The sequence below is a fragment of the Electrona antarctica genome (genome assembly GCF_951216825.1).
Source record: "Electrona antarctica genome assembly, chromosome: 2".
NCBI lineage: Eukaryota > Metazoa > Chordata > Actinopteri > Myctophiformes > Myctophidae > Electrona > Electrona antarctica.
Window position 1 is genome coordinate 19,893,224 of NC_136807.1, and position 21,037 is coordinate 19,914,260.

A 21,037-nucleotide genomic window follows, 5' to 3' on the forward strand; every position below is an offset into this window, starting at 1 on the left:
ACGTGTTGTGAGTATAATGGTTAAGTGATATAATGCCTTTATTTAAAATCCAAGTCATTACATCCTTTATACCTATACAATACATCTGTTTAAGCACACAATAACTACATCATTAAGTTTTAGTGGTAGGTCATAATTCTATTTACATCAATGCAGAAACTGTTTAATTGGGATAGACCAAACTGCATTTGGCACATTTATTGCCTTCAACGTTTATCCTCACAGAGAGCAGCTAATGAGGTTATTGGGCATCTGTGACGTGACATCTACATTTCGGCCTATTTTGTGAAACAATAGCTACAAGGAATCATGGGACATCCATGGACATTGGGTTCTGTGTTTGCAACTCAAAATAACAATACCAAGCAGCCACTGCCAGTGCTCTCATGGAAATGAGCAACCAAACCAACAATGTAACTCCTAATCTCTTCAGAGAGGGGAATCAGTTACACAGCAGTATGCACCCCTCCATGCTTTTCATTAGAGTCACCCCCCCCTGACACACACACACACACACACACACACACACACACACACACACACACACACACACACACACACACACACACACACACACACACACACACACACACAACTAATGTGTAGCCACAGGCTCTCCTCATACATGCAGATACATGGTACGCCCCACACACAATTCAATTCACTCACACACGCACCACACACAATTCAATTCACTCACACACGCACACACGCACGCACGCACGCACGCACGCACGCACACACACACACACACACACACACACACACACACACACACACACACACACACACACACACACACACACACACACACACACACACACGTGTACACACACACACACACACACACACACACACACACACACACACACACACACACACACACACAACAGAAGGGTTAGAATAAGTGGAGCAGGGGGTGGTATGAGGTTGTGAGGAGGGGTTGGAACAAGGCCTCAAAGCATGGGATTAGAGTTAATGTGCCCTCCCTGGGTTATAATCTCTTCAGAGGGGGACTTTGTTTGAGGGGCTTGAGGGCAGTAAGATAAGTATCCATTACAGAAACTCCCCTCTTATCCCCGTAACACCCCCCTTCAAATATGAAGCACAAAAACACTTGCCTCTGTTCCCCCCTCTGTGTCTTCTGATATCTAAGAGCCAAAAGCAAGTGCTGCCCTATTCAGCTAATCAGGAATTAAGGTCTAAAGGCTGTATTGAGAGTTAGCAGGGCCCATATTTACTCCATCTGTAGCCCACAAAGTCAGGTGGTGGATGCATGATCAAAGGCAGCTTAACAACCAGGGAGATATATTGCTCTGAGAAAGAAAGAAAAAACCTGGAAAGTAGATCTAATATTGTTTAGTTATCCCAGGGTGAAATTAAAATAGTCTATAATAAGATAATAATCTTAACTTCATGACACACATCTGGAGTTGTTTGGAAACACAAATAATATGTGCTGTGTGTAATGATAACGTCAGTAGCAAAAGTAGATTATAATCAAGTTTGATACAAAATATACTTTAATATCAAAATATTTAACATTTAATATTCAAAAATATATATAAATACTGTGCAAAACAAGCTGTCAAAGAGGAAGGTCAATTTTAAGTTGATACTGTACTTTTAGCTTGCACAAACACACAACATGTACAAGAACTACAAGAACTTACACGTACATATTCAAACTAAACATCCTCCGAAAAAAATACTATTGCAACAAACGTAACAGGAAATACTGACATTAAGTCTGAGAATAATTCAAAATCCCTATAAATTTAACAGAAAGTAATTCTTCAGACACTGATTCAAATCGCAGCAGTCACATTTCAACAACTTCTACCACATTAACCCTGGCGTCCCTAATTTAAAAAAATCTAAACATTCTCTTTTTTACATTTCAAAACAAATATAGCAGATCAACAAGCTCACAACACATCATGTTGTGAGCTTGTAGATTGGCTATTTTGACTATTCATCATACAACAAAGTATATAGGGCTTAAGTGGTTAACAAAACACTGGAATTAACTCTGGAATGTGTCATTGACTCATAATACATTTGCTAATGCGAAAGACAATTCTACCTTGCTGTCACCTTGTTCTCCAAGCTCGCGTGTGCTTGCAGAAGGGTAATTCAACTGAATGACCTGTCACCATGCACCTTACTAGAGGATAGATTTTAGGATAACAACAGAGGACTACTAAATTACAACACTTATTTATGAGCTGCTCTTCAACTGCTTCTCTGGTGTCTTCAATAAACCAAAAACCTGGCACGCATGGAGAATCTGTGCAGTCTCCTGAGCTCATATGAAAATGTCAGGCAAAACAGCTCCAAAGTTTCATTGAATGGCTTCATGAAATCTAAACATGTTTTGCGCAATTGTATAAAAAGCATACACAATACTGTCTAAACTGGCATCCGACAAGTCTCCTACTGGTCATCAAATTATTGGCTTAGGAATGCACCAAAAAAGAACTACTCGTTTAAGCAATAAGACACGACAGGGAGTGCGTTTATCGTTGCTATTGGCATAGGCACGATGAGAAAGCGTTGTGCCGTTTACCTGAACAACTACGATATAAAGTACAACCTTGAGTGTTTCATTGCTTTCATACAACTGCTGTCTTTTTTGTGCTGTACGTGGGCTAGTATAGTGTTCAGTTTTGCTGAAATCTGTTGCTTTCAGTGCTCTGCAATCTGAAGTAGTTCCCCATTGTTTACCGTTGCCACAGGCAAGTGATACTTTTACAGATTCCTTTATTATGGTTATTGGCACAGGTCTGAATGCCTCTTGACCAATTACAATTCACGGTTGGAGCTAGCTGATTAAGCAGTAATTATTAATTGTGTGTATGTGTTGTGTTTATAATATGTAATTAGGTGTGAATGCATGTATTTGTGTTTTTTTTTTGTGCATCAGTGAGATCAGTGAGCAAGAGAAGTACATTGATTTAATTGTCAGTTGTCTATAGTTTGGGTTTGTTAACGGGAGAACTTCCTGGGTCTGAATGCAGGGACCAAGAGCTGCTGTGGTGCTGACCTCTCCTCTTCTATTGGAGCCAGCTCTTCCGCAGAGCCCCACTTCTTCTTGGACTGGAACAACGAAGCCAGCTTCCTGTTCCTGCTCCGTTCCCTGGCCTGGGTCACTTGGAATTCTGTGAGGACATGTAATGATATGAAACACTTTGTTGAAGCCCATGAGCCATTCAAAATAGATTAAAAGCATTGCTTGTGTGTTATCAGATGGTGTATTTTAGTGATTGCGTTCTGCTTTTATGGTCATTCATGCATTCTTCAGTCTACATTTTAGTGTACAAATCAATCGATAGTTACATGTCTCAAACAGTCTTCGTACCTTCCCGTTTTCAGCCTTAGCAATTTCAAAATCATTATCATTTTGGTATCAAAAGTAAGGTGAACTCACGCATCTCACTGTCTTCCTCAGGTCCCCCTGATTCCCTGATGTTTAGATACTGGCAGGCAAGATGGCCACTGTAGTCCCTCAGTTTTTCATTAGCACCTGAGATAGAAAAAGCAACTCTGATGACTCATGGACAGGGAAGGTACAGTAGTGTCTGAGCTACTTGAGACACCTTATACTCTAGCCTTAGGTTAATACTCCACAGTTGTGAATTCAAAGTTAGCTTTTAAGGCTATCCACCCACACAATTTGAATCAAGAATCAGCAGAGGTTTGTTCATCGCTCACTCACAGGTATAAGCAGTGAAATGTTGAATGAAGATCTGTTATAATTTCTATTCATTTATTTACCATATGTTCGTAGAAGGTCAAGAATATGATGGTGCCCATGCAGTGCTGCAATGTGTAAAGGTGTGTATCCCTGTAGGGCAAAAGAAAAATGTAAAAATCAATGGCTATTAAAAAAAACATATGCATAATTCTTTATGAATATTAAGGTGTCTTTTTTACAGTATTGTTCTACAAGGATGAATTTTTAAGGGTAGTGGTGGTATGCACTGGCACGCATCCCCTCTAACACTATTTATACTTAAAGCATATCCAATGTGCTTGAACATCACCTTTGACATTTTACCATGTATAGCGTGTTGAGGAACAACTATGGAAAACGTCTGAAAAAAGGTTAATACCTACCCCCTAGAGTTTCCCATGCGCAAGCACACAGCCAATGAAAACACCAGGGGAAGAAAATATACAAATTAGCAAAGGTTATGGCAACACAAGATAATGATAAAAACATAATTGGTTGGTAATTCACTGAAAATTGCACAGCTCTAGAGTTTGGCACGCTTGTACATACAGACACCGTTTTGGGGAAACAATTAACATGACATGACATGATTTATTAGTAGTGTGCTCCTGCACTGTTGTAACACGTGCTGCTGTAATACATTTGCACAGCTGGCTTGCCACGGAGATTGTTTAGGAATGTTACATCATCAAGGGGCACAACAGAATAAAAAAAGAATAGCTGCCCTCAAACCAGCAGGCCAAGTGGCCTTGTTCCGTTGGTTATTTCCAAGTCATTAAAATGAAACCACTTGCACAGCTCAACACTTCCTACCTGTACACATCTTGATACAAGCGCAGGTACTCACATGCTGCAAGGATAGAGCAAACACGTATTATTTGTACATATTAAACGTATTTATTACATAAATCAATCATTGCTTTTCTGTAACTTACAGACATTATATTCTGCTAAGTCAGAGTGTTGAAAGACAGTGTTAATGTAAGTTGTATGCTATTTGGGACATACTCACTGATTTTGTGTTAACATCAGCTCCTGCATTGGCCATCAGGGTGGCCATGTCCTCTTTGCCATGTTTTGCTGCCCAGTGCAAAGCTGTCTGTGAACAATAAAGAGATGCACAAGTCATTCATATGTACGTAGCTACGTACCGGATACATATGATATATGTATGCATATAGTGACAGCACAGCAGAGCAGATATAATGATTTTGTTCTATACCACGTAAAACAATCATATTCTGTCCAATATCAATATGACAATCTGCTCTGTACTATTGTCATGTCATGATAATTGCTATAGTGTCATTACGGTGCTAACAAGTCACCCAAGCTAAGCGGGGAAACTTGACGGCTTCGTATTGGCTGTGCGAGGGCAGAGGGCCAGCTGTGCACAGAAGGGAGTGGGGCGATGGAGAGATGGAGGGAAGGAGGGATGGTTTCCTGCCATCTAACGGAGCCTAATTACAAAACAACACTGCACTGTGCCCACAGTTGGGGGGCCCAGCAGCCTGTCACGGGGGGGAAGATTGATGATGTTGGTCTGACCCACAGAGGGTAGCCCAACCCAGGCATCACCACACTACTGTCAGCAGCACCCGTCAAAAGGGAATAGGGCCCCCGCTACCTAGAGCCTGGAGATATACACATGACTACATGCACACAAACACATGCATGGATACCCACACGAGACATGTGCACGGCAATAACGCACACGCACTAATAACATTCACATGACACTAATTCTTATACAGAGACACACACACACACACACACACACACACACACACACACACACACACACACACACACACACACACACACACACACACACACACACACACACACACACACACACACACACACGCGCGCATGCATACATGCATGCACAAACGTGCACAACACTGGATCCACCTGTCTGGGTATTTAGTAGTGTTGCTGTGATCAACTGCGTTGCCCTTGTCAGGGTGTTTGTGCAGGGTAATTACATGCCATCATTAAAGTGAAAACACGAGAGCTGCAGATGTCTCAGCCTAGGAGTAGCCACAACTGGTGCTCCTACCTTTAAGTGTGTATGTCGACCCAATCGTCCCCCTTAATAGAGGCGATCTAGACATGTCAAGGACATGTTGGACTTGTGTGAATACCTGTAGTCTGTTGTTAAGAAGCGTATGTCTGATTTTAACCACAATAACCATGGCATCCCTATTTTGGGAATGTTATTATAGAGAAAAATCTTCCACTTCTTTTTTTAATAGCAAAGATTGCAGTTCTACAAATCCACAACGAGTCGCATATTGGTAGTATGACAAAGTACACATGCCTTAAGTGTTTAAGCGTATATAAAAGAGATTATGTACTGTACTGTACTGTACTGTACTGTACTGGACTGGACTGGACTGGACTGGACTGGACTGGACTGGACTGGACTGAAGCTGACGGGACTCTCTGGTTACATATGGACACCAGTTCTTTAAGCACAAATTCACCAAAGACAACATAACATTTGGGGGCCGAGCCATAACCTCACTGTGGAATTAATCCACAATCTCTCTTTCTATGGCAAAAACATAACCACCTAAGCCCTACTAGTCTTACGCCAAATAGCTACAATAAGTTGTTGTGAGATTGTAGAATGGCTATTTTAGCTATTTATCAAATCTATAAATTTGAAAATGTTTAAAAATTGTTACAAATTTTCCCAAAATTGGGACACCATGGACAATGTGGTTAAATCACAATGCAATGAGCTTGTTGAGCGGTTGATGTCAGAATAACTCATGTATATTGTGCACATTGAAGGGGAATATTAGAAGAGGCATATACACCTCCCTTTTATTGGAGGCTTGCCTGACAGACATATTGTGATAGATCGTGCCGGGCTCCATGTCTTTTGTCCGTCCGCCTGTCACATCCTGAAGACAGATGGGCCAACGGGCCACTTGACAGACGGCTCGCTCGGCCTCCTGGTGGGCAAGGCTGATGGACGAGGCTGAGCAGGATGTGGTGGTGTCTGTCCTTCCTGTCTCAGCCTACCGGGGTGGGCCCAAACCCCCCAGCCACCCCCCAGCCACCTATCGGTTCACCCTGGGACGACTAGGGTTTCCCACTGAAGTCTGTCTGTCCTTCCTGTCTCAGCCTACCGGGGTGGGCCCAAACCCCCCAGCCACCCCCCAGCCACCCCCCACCCACCTATCGTTTCATCCTGGGACGACTAGGGTTTCCCACTGAAGGAAGTGTCTAAAAGGCCAGAGCGACAAGTCGACGGGAGAAACAATGACCAGTGAGACCAAAGCCTTCCTGGATTTGGAGAGAGACAGAGAGGAGTGATGGGAGAATGATGCACTTACAAACTGTCGAGGGCAGAAAGAGGAAGTCCATCACGGCAGGAACGGCAAGCCAGTGTCCCAAGAAGAACGAGAAAGAGAGTGTGAGACAAGGAGTGATCAGCACATTAATTTATTGGATCTATGGGTGCTATGTTTCTTAGATTGTTTCTTAGAGTGTGTGTGTGTGTGTGTGTGTGTGTGTGTGTGTGTGTGTGTGTGTGTGTGTGTGTGTGTGTGTGTGTGTGTGTGTGTGTGTGTGTGTGTGTGTGTGCACGTTTGCTTCCACATTTTTGCATATCAGATCTAAAAGCTTTGAGTCTCAACCAGAATACAGAGTGTCCTTCTAGCTCCAGGTGCAAGAAAGTGTTTCCCTTCATTCGTCAAATATTTGCTTTGGTACTTAGCATTGTGCACACTGGGTGTCATTTTAACAGGATAAAACGGACTCATGAGGGTCAATATTGCATCACTGATGATGAAACTGTCTTTAAGAATACATTTGAACTACCTCACCAACTCCTCTGAAGTGGCACTCTACAAGCTCACAACACGTCGCAGCACGACATGTTGTGAGCTTGTAGAGCACCGATTTTCGGTGCACGACACGATGCGCAACCAAGTATAACTCAGGCTTTAAAGGGAACATCAAAGCTGCCAGAGGGGGACTCAGCACCTTCCCGGGGACATGACCAACATTGTTCTACAATTAATCCCAGCCTGCTCTATTACTTTCAGATTATCTTTAAGTGGGTGAAGTCTTTGTGGCGCAGTAAGGCTCTCTTCTTAATCCCCCTGAAACCCCAACTCTTGCACTTCAATGGTGGCCATGCTATCTTGTCCGGGTGGGGACAGCAGAGGCTTAAGGGGGCTACTCTTAGAAGGTGGTCTGCCACGGCCACAGGACGGTGTGAGAAACCCTGACACAGGGGAGGGACAGCAAACATGAGCTCAAATCTCTTAAGCGCACATGGGATACAAATGAAAGGATTTGGGTTGTCAGGGGGCCACAGGAGCTAAAAAGCTATCTTTCATAATCCTTTTGATAGTGGACCTTTGAAATGCCTGATCTGGGTGCTTTTTATTTTAGTTTTTTATACAGGGTTCCCAGAGCATAATAAAGGAGAAAATGTTCAATTGAAATTAGCATGTGAACTGTATAGTATCTGTATAGTATCGTATGGACACCTGGGATACATTTTTGTAAAACATCTTTTAGTTATCACTCGTAAAATCCAGATTGCATTGCAGTGTGGTCAACTTACAAGACAGGTAACGGTAGCTCAAATTGAAAATGATGTTATCACCTTCGAGCTTTGTTTGCACAACAGAGCATCAATTGGACTAAAGAGAGGCATAGTAGTATATGTATCTAAAGAATAATTATGCTGTATCGATAAACTTACCCCCTGAGTAGGATCGCCATCATCAGAGTCAAGATGCCATGATGCATTAAGAAGAGCAAAGGAAAAATCAACCAAATAGAGTGCATTCAGAAAACGTTACATAACATAAAAACTGGAACAATGTTGTATCCATTGCTAGAGATTCAATACTCACTGAGGTGAAGTCCTTGTTTGGTCCAACATGAAAGAAAACAAACCATATATTAGGTAGCTTTACTCATGAAATGAATTAACTTATACGGCCCCTACCCTGATATCTAATGTACAATTGAGGACAGATGTGTTGATGTGTTGACAATATTACAGGTACAGTAGTTACTAATGTATCCATTAGTAACTACATAGTGACCTTTAGAGAAGGTGTCTTCAATGTTTTTCAGGCCAAGGACCACTTAGCAGAAGAGATGAAGCAGGGACCCCCATACCACTACATAGTGGATTCAATGTGTGTTTTCAGACATTTAAACACACCCTCAATACTTTGTAAACTTGACCTTTAATTGCTTCTGTACTTAGTCTGCTCTTTTTTCCCTCTACAAAACCAAACCTCCGGAAACACTATTTATAACCTCAGAACGCGTCTGTGATGTAGATCTGCTATTTTTGGCTAATGATTCCCCCAGAATAGGGGTGTGAGGGTTCAAGTGGTTATATATTAATGTAAAAATACAAAAATAAAGTCCCTATCACACAAAACAATTTGGTGGTCCCACTGTAGTATCTCTGAGGGCCTGCTAATATATTATTATTATTATTACCCTTATTCATATTATTATTATTATTATTCTCTCTACGTCGTCCTCAGACGAGCCCTCCATCGGCGTTTCCAGTCATCTCGGTTCTCCATACATCTGGCCAGCTCCTTTGTGCTTTCCGCGCCAGTATCTTTCTTTAGTACGTCCACGTAGGTAGGTGTGGGACGTCCTCTCGATCGATGCTCGTGTGTTGGTTCCCACAGTACAAGCTTTTTGGCCGGGAGTTCTTGGTGTCGGTGGCAGTGGCCAGCTAGTCTCATCCTCCTTACTGCTATCTTCTCTGTTACACTTGGTAATGCCCCGTACAGACGCTTGTTGGTGATGTGCTCGTCCCTGTTGGTGTTAAGTACCACACGTAACATTCTGGTGTAGCACCCATCCAGGGATTTCTGTAGGGCTTGTGTTAGTGTCCAGCATTCACAGCCATAGAGGAGAACAGACTCCACGGTAGCAGAGAAGAAACTGATCTTGATATGTCGAGGGGGGTTGGATTTCCACACACTGGTCATTAAGAGCTCGCCAGGCAAGTGCCTTCCTCACTTTAAGGTAATTCTCTGTGGAGTCAACCCATGCGCCCAGGTATTTGAAGTCACTGACCTTCTTTAGGACAGTACCTTCTATTGTTGTTAGGGGCAGATGTCCTTGGGGGATGTTATATGTTATGACCTCAGTCTTCTTTGCATTTAGCCTGAGGCCAACTTTGGCGCACTCCAACTCCACTCTGGTCAGGAGAGCCTGTGCCTGCCTTAGCAGGCAGATGTCATCAGCGTAGTCCAGGTCTGTGAGGGTTTCTGCAGGGTGTCTCGTAGACCTTCTGGGTGCGATAGTGAAGCCGAGCTCTGTCTCCCTTCCATTAATAGCTTGTCTTGTTAATAATTCATATTTCACTTTCACTGATGGGCAGAAACCTTATATCTCCATGTTATTATCTTTTTTATATTCTTTTCACAAATTAATGCCCTATTTATACAGATACTTGTATGAGAGAGTTGAAATTAAATAACCAATTTACAACACAACACATGTGCTGTGAGCTATTTATTTGAAATGTTTTGAAAATTCTGACACAGATTGAAAGTGATTAAGCCTGTCTGTGGTGTTTTATAAATATCTAACCAATGAAAAGTATTACAGCAGCAGTATGTAACTTTTAATGAATACATTTTAATGTAGTCCAGTCTGTATTGTAGAGTATGTGAATACAATTTAACTTATACAATTGGGGTGGTTGTATTTAGTCTCCCTGCTCTTCTATTGAGACATTTAGATCGTGTCAAAGGTCATGTCTTACCTAGAGACACAGGACTTGACACGAATTTTGACCTGGTGATCAATCTATTTATCCCCTGAGCGAGCAGGTGCGCTTGCAAGCGTAGCTCAAGGTATTTGAGGTAATTTCAGCACAATGGAAGAGGAAAGTTACAAGAGAGCGTGTGACTAAAAACTACATTGGACACGTTTTTTTGTTTTGGTCCATTTCCTGAAAAGATTTCCTCCCGACAGCGACCACATGAGCGCTCTCTTTGTTCATTTGTCTGAATCAGAGTGGAGGAGATGGTTTCTACCTTCATTCTGAATCAGAGTGGAGGAGATGGTTTCTACCTTCATTCTGAATCAGAGTGGAGGAGATGGTTTCTACCTTCATTCTGAATCAGAGTGGAGGAGATGGTTTCTACCTTCATTCTGAATCAGAGTGGAGGAGATGGTTTCTACCTTCTTGTTGGCCAGGGATGGATCCTGTCGCAGCAGCTCAGACAGGTCCGGGACCCGAGCACCAGCAGCCGAGTAGATCCACTCCTTCTCTATGGGGTCCAGCTAGCACAGAGAGTGAGCGAGAGGTCAGCGCACAAAGGCACACACACAAAACATGCATGCACGTTGCACATACAGGTACCGCACGGTGCACGCGCACACACACTGCAAAATTCGGAATGTTCATTCAACGCACGCACGCACGCACGCACGCACGCACGCACGCACGCACGCACGCACGCGCACACACACACACACACACATACACAGAGAGAGAGAGAGAGCATATACACATCCTGTTCTGTGCTCCAGTGATAGTGTGAAGGGTATAGTGACGATTGACAGTTGACCTCTTGGTTTCATATAGTAGCCTACTCACTGAACGGTTTTTACTTTCATTTGTGCTAAATCCCAAACATAAATCTCACTATCGTAATGTAAAAACATTATCGTTGCTTTCAGGCCTTGTGTGACTGCCGTACCAGTGGCGCCGTCGGGACGTAAAAAGTGGGGGGACAATATTTGAGATCGAGAGTGAGACTAGAGAGCAACTGCAGTTACTGCACGTAGGGTAGGCTATATGGCCAGAATGGTCATTGCGGCTGTGCGGCGAAAGGCAAGCTTGCAGCGGCAGCCAATACACAACGATGAGTGCGCAACAAAATGGGAACGGTGCAAGAGAGACCACCAGCGCCGGTCGGGAAAAATAAATAAATAGACCAGTCATTCCCCAATAGTGCCAGGACATTCAGGCACAAAGGACCCCCTCTCTGGCACCTATGTGCCATACGTTCTAACTTCTAATAGGTTCTAAATTTGGTTATATTTTTATTCTTTATTGTTATATTATTTATTTGCCCTGAACGTGGCTTTCCCATGTTATTGAGTTGTCGGAAGTAGTAATTATGTTGATTGTGCCGGAACCCTTAAATGGTGGTTTCATGTGAGAACCTCAAGTGTGAAACAGCAACACTTCCGTTTGCACTTGTAGAAAGACAGAGAAAGTTTGTGTTGCTGTGAGTCTGCCGTGGGCACCTAGGACTCATTCCCTTTCAAGTCTATATGCAGCCAGCAAGTTCGACGTTGGGTCTTTTGGAGCCGTAAGAATGCTTTAAATAAAACATCAATGGAACCACTGTGTCGTTTATGACAATCAGCAATCACCAAGCTCACAATGCCCAACATCCTTCATCTATAATGACATGCTCAAAATGGTTCCACTTTCCATCCAACAGTGATGGTATGTGTGAAAGATGCTATTACGATGCAGTGGGTGCGTAAACTTACAGCAACAGCAGGGGAGCCGATGCTGCCCATACCCTCCTCATCCTGCTCCGACTCAGACTGAGAAACAAAAATAAAATGAAATGACATATCAGGATTTTTGTATAGTATCCATAAGTATAAACCGTATAAATACGTATGCAGACAAATGCATCTGCGTGCGTACAGTACACATGCACGCACGCACGCACGCACGCACGCACGCACGCACGCACGCACGCACGCACGCACGCACACACGTAATGAGGCAGTAAAACAGAGGTGATGCTTTCACACTAAAGGGGTAATGAATAACAATCCAATTAACAATTAGCTGAAGAACAACATGTCTAGTCAGGCCATGTGCTTTTCTCACCATTTCAAATCTGTCACTTTGGTTGATTAATGTGAGGGTGGGATGATATTTTCTTTTCATCGCCATTTCGGTGGACTTGCTCGCTAATTGTTCTCAGATCATACAGAGACATGATGTCAAAAAATTCACACTTTTCATGTCCCTCGCGGAAAAAAAACAACAAAGAACCGTCACACATCACTGTGTTGAACAAGAAAAGTGGAACGACACACACTTCTCTTCTATTTATCCAGCCAATTCCACACTGGCACATGTCCATTTCTTCTCTCGCTCTTTGGTGGAAACCATAACAAGGAGGAAAGAAAAATATTGTTGGGCACAAAGTTAAATGTTGGAACCTGTGTAGTTACATTAATTTTGCCCATTTCCCTCTCAGCACTTTTTTTTAAAACTTTCTTTTTCATGAAACCTATCCCTTGTGTGTTTGTTTTTTGGAGTGTTGTACAGCAGAGTACAGTGATACAATTTAATATTTTTGAATAAGAGGAAGAGAGAAATAAAATCATCACTGGTTAACAGAATGGAATGGAAATTGTTTCTGGAAATGTTTTCTACACAGGTGATCACTTCGTATAATAAGGAATAAATACCCTTTTGGGCCCTTATGTGAAATTCCTACACATAAGATCGTGATATGAGTTTTACATTTTTCAACCTGGAAACGGTTATGAAGATTATATGACAAAATATTTGTGATTATCTCAATTAGACGATTATGTAATAATTGTGACAGGCCTAAAACTGCCTACATGTAGCCCGGTTTGCTGGTCCTCTGGATGCCACAGGTCCCTCAGGTTCTCATGGCCTGGCTGTGCTGCTCCCCAACAGGGCCTCTTGGCTGCCATCTTCCCAGCCAATGCACCAGTGTGACAGGCTCGAAAGTTGGACAGACGACAGCCAAGGTCTCGAGATAAAGTTCTCTTTAATTTCTCCAGTAGCCAAACTAGCCATGTACAGGATCACATACACTGCTTCCCATGCTGTAGCGAAAAACTAAATTCACTGGGGAGAGCAGATGGTGTTCTCTCTGGACAGTGGCTCTCCCTGAATGTTTGTGGAGATGGCCGATTTGTGCATCGATTAGCTCCATGCACAACAGGTGCGCAGGGACACCTAGCTTTGAGTCCAATTACAGACTCAGGCCAGGTATGACTTCTCAAATCAGCCATCCTCCATCCCACAGCGCTATATAAATACACCATTTACTAACTGTAGCCAAAGTATCTGTTGGCTTCAATAGAGATGAAAAACTTGATAAAAAAGAAGGAGATCCGGTCACTCAACCGTGTTAAAAAAAAGAGGAGAAGATACTTTATTAATCATCATCATCATCATCATCATCATCATCATCATGATATTCATTATGGGCCTAAATATTAACTACGGTGTGCAGCGAATACCTGAGCTAAAACACTTTTATACAGCTCCAAGGGGATACTACTAATACTATTTAAGACCATCAATGAAAGCTATATTTTCACAACAACTTTCCAATGGCCACCAAACCATCATTATCTTTCTAATGAGTTCTAACATGTTGCTAATTAACATGATAACAGGGGCCTTTCTTAAAATGCAGCTTGGCTGTCTCATTATCATCTGCCCCTCCCTCTCAAACATTCAGCATGGAAAGCCAGGGGATTTACTTAGCACCACCTGGTGGTTACTGGTGGAAGCAATGGTGATGGACTGAAGTGGGTATGATGATTCATGGCTTTCTCATCCTGAACAGCATTTGGCTGGATTTGCGGAAATCTCTCTAAGCCATAGTGTGGTATTGTTTATATTTCCCAGAGAAGTTTTGTAACAGTGACAGACTATTTATCTAGGGGTTGGAGGATAAAAACGATAAAAACGAACAGATTAAAACGTGAACAGCATGGGAAATCACCCACAGTGAATTTATTTATTTATTTATTTATTTGACAGGGACAAAGCTCATTAATCAACATGTCATTTTTCACCTCAATGTAAATGGGCCAGAGTTAGCCAAAGCTAATTTCCATCTGTAGTCCCTGGGCAGGCTCTTAAAAAATGAATGATAAAAGAAAGACAGTGTATGGTGTGCCAGCACACAACACCATGCGTTGATGCCATGTGTTGTGGCATCAACGCAATGGTTCATCAAGCTGTTATGGAAATGTATTTCAGTGAGGTAAATACATGTATCTCTATTTATGAATAACCTTAGAGCAGTTAACTTGGTTCTTTCAGTTGGTCCTGTCTTTTAACCTGACTCCGCCAGATGGGGCAGCAGAGAGTACACTGGGTTCCCCCCCTCCTGGGGGGACCCAGTGTACTCTCTGCTGCCCCATCTGGCGGAGTCAGGTTACTTGTCTTTACCTTTGATCCAGAATCTTTATCTATGTCATCCTCTGCATTGCTATGTACCATGGCTTCCTCAATTTGGACAGGAGCTTCCTGAGTAGTCTGGATGGTGAGATAGAGTTGGTCCTAAAAGAGAAATGACAACAGCAGAAAGAAGATATTTGTGTGTGTGTGTGTGTGGGGGGGGGGGGTTGAGGTTTAACTGAATTCACACTTTGCGTGCAACAGTTTGTTACTTCTCTTCACCATCTGTGCCCAGAGATAAATGCCTACTTTAGCACTTGTCTGCACAAGTCATGTGTGCAGTTAGCCAGTTTAAAAATCTATTAATCTTTATGCTTAAACGCGTGAGGTCTTTACGCGAACAATATGTACCACGTATAAAAGCATGTTTGTCGGATTATGGTGCATTTGATTCAACCACACATTTGTTCTTTTCTTTTTACAGTTTTCAAGTGCTGACATGCATACGGTTCTAATCAGCTCCACCCCTCGAGCAAAGACATAGCTGGTTGCTTGAACAGGCGGTATCTTTGCCCTGCTCACTCTAATCACAAGACTGATTTGACCATATAGGCCAGACCGGACCAATGCAACTAGTTGCAGCTCCTTGTAACAGAACGGTTTTAAGCAGTGGCGTGCACAGACATTTAAAGGGGCAGGTGCTCAAGTGAAAAAAAGGGCACCTTGTGCAGCGCGTGGAACCGGCCGGTTGCCTTAATAGTGTGAGATTTATAGATTTTATAGGATTTATAGGTTTTAAGGCCAGTCCACACCAATGCAACTGTCATTGGGGATAATGGTTGCAAGTAGTTGTAAAATTGCATGTTGCAAGGAGTTGCATTGGTGTGGAGTGTGGACTGGCCTAGTGGCCTTTAGACATGAGAACTTTATCCATTTCCATGCCATAGCAGTTTCATTAATATTGAGCTCACACTAAGGTTTTCGAGGCTTGTACAGTATGTATGGAAACGTCAATCCGTGCTAGTGTTTGGGTGAGACCGGGTTGCTGAGTATTCTATAGTAGTAGAATATAATTAACCTCCTGTGATTCTGTGTGGTCAGCGGCTTCTGTTACAGTGATGCTGGGACCCCCACACCACATGGTCTGACCAGACCTTCTCTCTGTAGGTCCTGAAGGAATGACCTGGACATCCTTCTTAGGACAGTCTGGAGATGAGGCCACCGGCCCCTCCCACTGTACAGTGCCTGGTGTCCTGGCCGGGCTGGAATGTCTCTGTCCATCCCCGTTTGTCCCACCATGTTCTGTGTCTCGGTCCTGAAGCAGCTGTCTGTATTTCTTCTTAAGAACCAGGTACTTCTCACCCTAAAAAAGAGAGCCCGGTAGAAAACAATATCAGAGTACACAAACAAGTACAGTATAATGAATACATACAATGTCTTGTATGTATGTAATGTATAATGGCTTATATAATGTTATTATTATTTTATAATACATATATTTGTCTTAATGTGTAACTGCTTTAGGATTGTAAAAAATAACCCATTAAAGAAAAATACAAAGTGTGGCAGCAATCCCTATATAGGCCCAGGGAAAGCAGAGGGTGCACACAGCTGTGGTAAACAAAGCAAACAGACTCAACACTGTCTGGTTGATAATGAATATACAGTATATATAATAGATCACAGCAGGGCTCTTAGTTGCCAAGAAAGGTTTAAACAGTTTCCAGCTTTACTTACATTCTCTGACTTCACTACTGCAATTCTGTCAATTATGAGTTTGAAATCCTCCCTGTATTTAGCTGAGGGAGAAAGAAATGTTTGGCATGAACAATTGGAAGCTAAATATAACATCAAGAGAAACCAGAGTTAGAATGTCAGGCATTTAATTTCACATCAGTTGAGTTTCATTTCAAAAAATGGTTGTACAACATTGGGTTGTTACTGTAGGCTTCCATAAGCAGACCCTGCCATGTCAATGTCTGTTTGAGATCAATACATCATAATGTAAGCTATGGCCTTTTCTGTTTCTTTATTTGTCTGGAGGCACTGCAGGGGAGGGAGGAGGTCCAGAATTCTTTGCTGTTCCCTGTTGGCCTGCCTGGACAAACAGAGCTCAAGTTGCAAAACAATCATCTCTAAATAAAGTCAGGCCAGAAAAGAGGAAAGAGGACTCATTCACACAGCATCGCTAGAGGCTTAAAACTGAGTATCTTTGGTCCTACAGTTACAATTATCTTTCCAGTGCAAGCTAAATAAATACAGTTGGTTTACTGATAGACCACTGTCTCTTCAGATGAAGCTGGACCCTGCCTCCATGAACAGATAGGCCTATGAAGGGCTCAATATTGACTGCTACTATGTGGCTCTCGGTTATCATGCAGACCTGTTTGGCATGCAAACACAACATGACTGACCGTGGAATGTTCCATGCTAAGGTGTTTTGTTCATGTCTAGGTGTGTGTGTGGACTGTGGGTATGAGCAAGACTTTGGACAATTAAACCCTTTCCTTTTTCCTGACAGTTTGCATAGTCTACATTCACAACAACAGGAAACCCAAAGGAAGTAGCCACTTACATCTGTCTTAACAAAAGCATTCCTGGCATACTGGTGTGAATAACACGGTATGTGTGTCCAATTATTGATTAGGTGTACAAACACACACATCTTCCCACAAACATGGACAGAAGAGACAGAGAGACAGACAGACAGACAGACAGACAGACAGACAGACAGACAGACAGACAGACAGACAGACAGACAGACAGACAGACAGACAGACAGACTTGACCCAATAGCGCTGTACTTCCTTCCATCATGTCCCAATTTTTGCCCAATCCTGATGAAAAAGCTCTCTATTAGAGGCCTGGAACTAGCCATGCATGTGGAATTAATTATGATTAAAACACCATAATCACAATTATGACATGAAAAGCTGGAAGCACATGCTACTGGGTAACAGGCCTTAAGTGTGTGGGAATCATTTGACTAATTGGACAGCCATGTCAGATGGCCTGCTATCAAAGCAGCTTTCTAAACCTCTGTCAACAACTGCAGTGCTGCTGACAGAGCATCTGGATGGTACATGTAATGCTGACAACCACAATAAAAGGTCACTTTGGATAATCATTTGGGGAGGTTAAAATATGTCAGGCCTACTGTAGTTACATTGCAGGTGGTGATCATGACAGAGATACTGTGAAGGCTACCATGATGGAAATATAGCTGCAATGTTTCAAAAACAATAGCATACTGTATCTTATAAGAACAAATCATGCACTCTGCAGCACAATACAATTGGTGAATGAATGGATTTCATTGTGAATATAGGGGACTGTGTCATGTGTCTATGTGGAACTCATTCATTAGCCTACAGCAGTGTTGTTCCCAAAACAGGGTGGCGGTCCAGGGACCCCTGGGCTGGGGGTCCTTGAGGAGGTTTCAGGGGACCCCCATTTAAATTATTGATAGTTAACCAAATGGACTATGTCTATATGGGTCTAACAGATTGCACAATTTTATGGTAAGCTATTAGACAAGTTCAATTTGCACACACTCTGAGTTTAATTAACACAGGGGATTTTTACAGTGAACATGTGGGTCAGAGACAGATCAAATATGAATCAAACAGGGCCCGGTAGCCAAATGCATATCAAACTGGAGGGACCTTGAGATTGGTGGAGAATCACTAGCATACAAAAGATGATTACATGTTTTAGTGATGGACTGCAACGTGCAAACCACGGATGCCATGACTACCACTCCAAAGCAGCTACAAACAACTGGCCTCAAAGAGGAAATGACAGAATTCCTGCTGAAACTTAGTATATCTGCTTTCAGTGGCAGTTTAATCTGAACCAGATGTTTTGCCTTTAGTCGAGAACAATGCAACGGCATACGAAAAAAAGTAATTCATGCAATAGAACTGCGGCAGGGAGAGCGCATCGTTAAAAAGCATACTTGGACGATGAAAGCTAAATATCAGTTTGTCAGACAAACACGAGGTGAGCTACTCTACGGTCAGTGACTTTAATGCCAATTTCACACATCACGACCCTGTCTGTCAGTCAGCTCCAGTCTGCTAGCCTACGATATATCGCCATTTTCGGTGGAAACATGTAAAATTGGCAAATCTTTCATGCAGCCGAATGCTACTTACCACGTAATTGCGGGTCATTGTGGCCAATAAAAGGCTTAAATGTCTTCAATATATCTGCATTTTTTACTTTGCCTGAATTGCCTCCGACAGAGTAGAAATAGTCCAACAACGATTCTTCACTGACATCAGTCATCATCGTATCTACTGAATGAATGTTATAGCCTAGGCTATAACGTCTTTATAGTAAAACTGCTTAAATAAATTTCTGATTATTGTTTTAGTCGTTTACTCGTACACAATTCCCTCTTAGCTAATTTGGTATAAAATGTGCATTACATATATGCTACATGTCCAACTTCACTCCACCCAAATGAGCGGAGCAGCGCCTCCTCCTGTTAACCCTTTACTGCCCAATCAAACTAAAGCACTATGTAAGGCACAGTAAGATTTAAGAACAGCCAATAAAACGTTTTAAACACAAGTTTAAACCCTAGTTGACCGTACTTGAGTCCCAATGACTTAGAAGGTCTTTAATAGTTGACCGGATTCCCAAGGGCACTGCATTTAGGCAAACTATCTCTCACTCTCTGCCGAAAATAGACACATTTAGTGCACATTTAATACTAAGAATAGAATAGAAAATATAGCTGCAAGCAATGATAAGATGGGACCAAGCAGGAAGGCAATAGAGCACCGAAGTCCTGACGTCGTAGAGGGCATTTTATTGATATATAATGTATCGTGGTTAGTACGAGTCGAGTCACCACCAGCTGAGCTTACGTCAACGAGGAATCTCAGGAACGCAATATGTTGACAGCTGGGCGTGACGTATATGCTCAGCGACATTGCATTCATATGTAGTTTCAAGGCTTTTGCGGTCACATTAATTCCATTTTCTCTAGAAACTGGCTGTATCAAATATGAATGGACATCATTAACGACGCACAGCCACTCCCCTGACAGAAACGCTGAGGTGGTCGGTTTATTTTTCAAACACAGTTCTTATATGAAGCGACCTAAAATCGCCGTTTGGGGATCTCAATGCAAATAAACAAATACATGAACCTGGAGATTGACGACCTCTACTGAAAGTGACGTCAGACTTCGGAGCTCTATAAGCAATACGAATAAAAACATGGAAGACTGAGCTTGAGAAAAAGAAGACCATGTAATTGTGGGTATCATTATCCATTACTACAGTGTGTTTGCTGTTAATTTTTTCACGTAGGCCTACAAACTGCTCTTCAACTGGGATTTCAGATAATGGTCCATAGATTGTGTGTAGAACGTTTTAAGCAAATTGCAAAAAAGAAAAAAGAAAAAAGAAAGACAGGCAGAAAATCAGGTAGACTATAAACATTTTTCAAACTGCTCAAAATGGCTGGTCAAAGTGACAAATGTGTTCCTCATGAGTCAAGGAACATGTGAAAACAAGTGCCATGACTTTTGGCCAAACGAGACATGAGTTATGCCTTTTGGCTAATTGGAGTAAGACTGGTTTCAGTGCTATTCGGCATGACCATCTACCATACTGTAAAGATTCATAAGCATATGACGCTGCATGTATGTATTATGGGCAGAAGAAGAATTTTCACAAAACAGCAATTTTCATTGGCTCACTTAAAAAAATTGACTTTTTGATCAAAGATCTTGGGAGGAGATAGATTTTATAGATTTTTTCACATAGACATATATAAAGGCTAGATGGCTCAAGGCGGAGTCTCTGACGTAGTTCACCCGGCGGCCATCTTGCTGAGGGGCCACAGTTGTATGTTCAATGGCAGCTCAAACAAATAACTCCCTCAAATCTTGACGGATTTACAAACGGGTTGGTTTATTACAAACATTGTCAACGTGGCTATGATTCAGGATGCTTATCTGCTTAATATTGTTTTTTATATGAACGTCATATAAAGCATATAAGTATGCGGACGTCTCTGATGTTTATAACAAACCAAACCGCTTGAAAATCGGTTGAAAATTGAGCAAGTTATGGTTATTTAAAAAGTACATGCCCCATAGACACAATGTTAT

General features: G+C 42.2%; 1 protein-coding gene across 1 annotated transcript; it reads right to left on the reverse strand.

Moving 5' to 3' along the window:
- Positions 1–1,516: 1,516 nt before the first annotated feature.
- On the reverse strand, positions 1,517–19,288 carry LOC306932407 (ankyrin repeat domain-containing protein SOWAHA). The gene is made up of 11 exons (XM_079514203.1): positions 19,064–19,288; positions 16,644–16,705; positions 15,985–16,269; positions 14,958–15,068; positions 12,263–12,319; positions 10,937–11,038; positions 8,569–8,634; positions 4,749–4,835; positions 3,778–3,847; positions 3,431–3,526; positions 1,517–3,161 (listed from the first exon to the last, which is right to left on the reverse strand). The coding sequence occupies exons 1-11, from the start codon at positions 19,197–19,199 to the stop codon at positions 2,989–2,991; spliced, it is 1,245 nt and encodes a 414-aa protein (XP_079370329.1). The 5' UTR covers positions 19,200–19,288; the 3' UTR covers positions 1,517–2,988.
- Positions 19,289–21,037: the final 1,749 nt, after the last annotated feature.

Excerpts from the sequence above, each read along its gene's own strand:
- LOC306932407 (XM_079514203.1), bottom strand. The coding sequence starts at position 19,199 with ATGATGACTGATGTCAGTGAAGAATCGTTGTTGGACTATTTCTACTCT. Across the intron at positions 16,706-19,063 it reads CAATGACCCGCAATTACGTG|CTAAATACAGGGAGGATTTC; the intron begins GTAAGTAGCATT and ends TTTCTCCCTCAG. Across the intron at positions 3,162-3,430 it reads TGAGGAAGACAGTGAGATGC|AATTCCAAGTGACCCAGGCC; the intron begins GTGAGTTCACCT and ends ATGTCCTCACAG.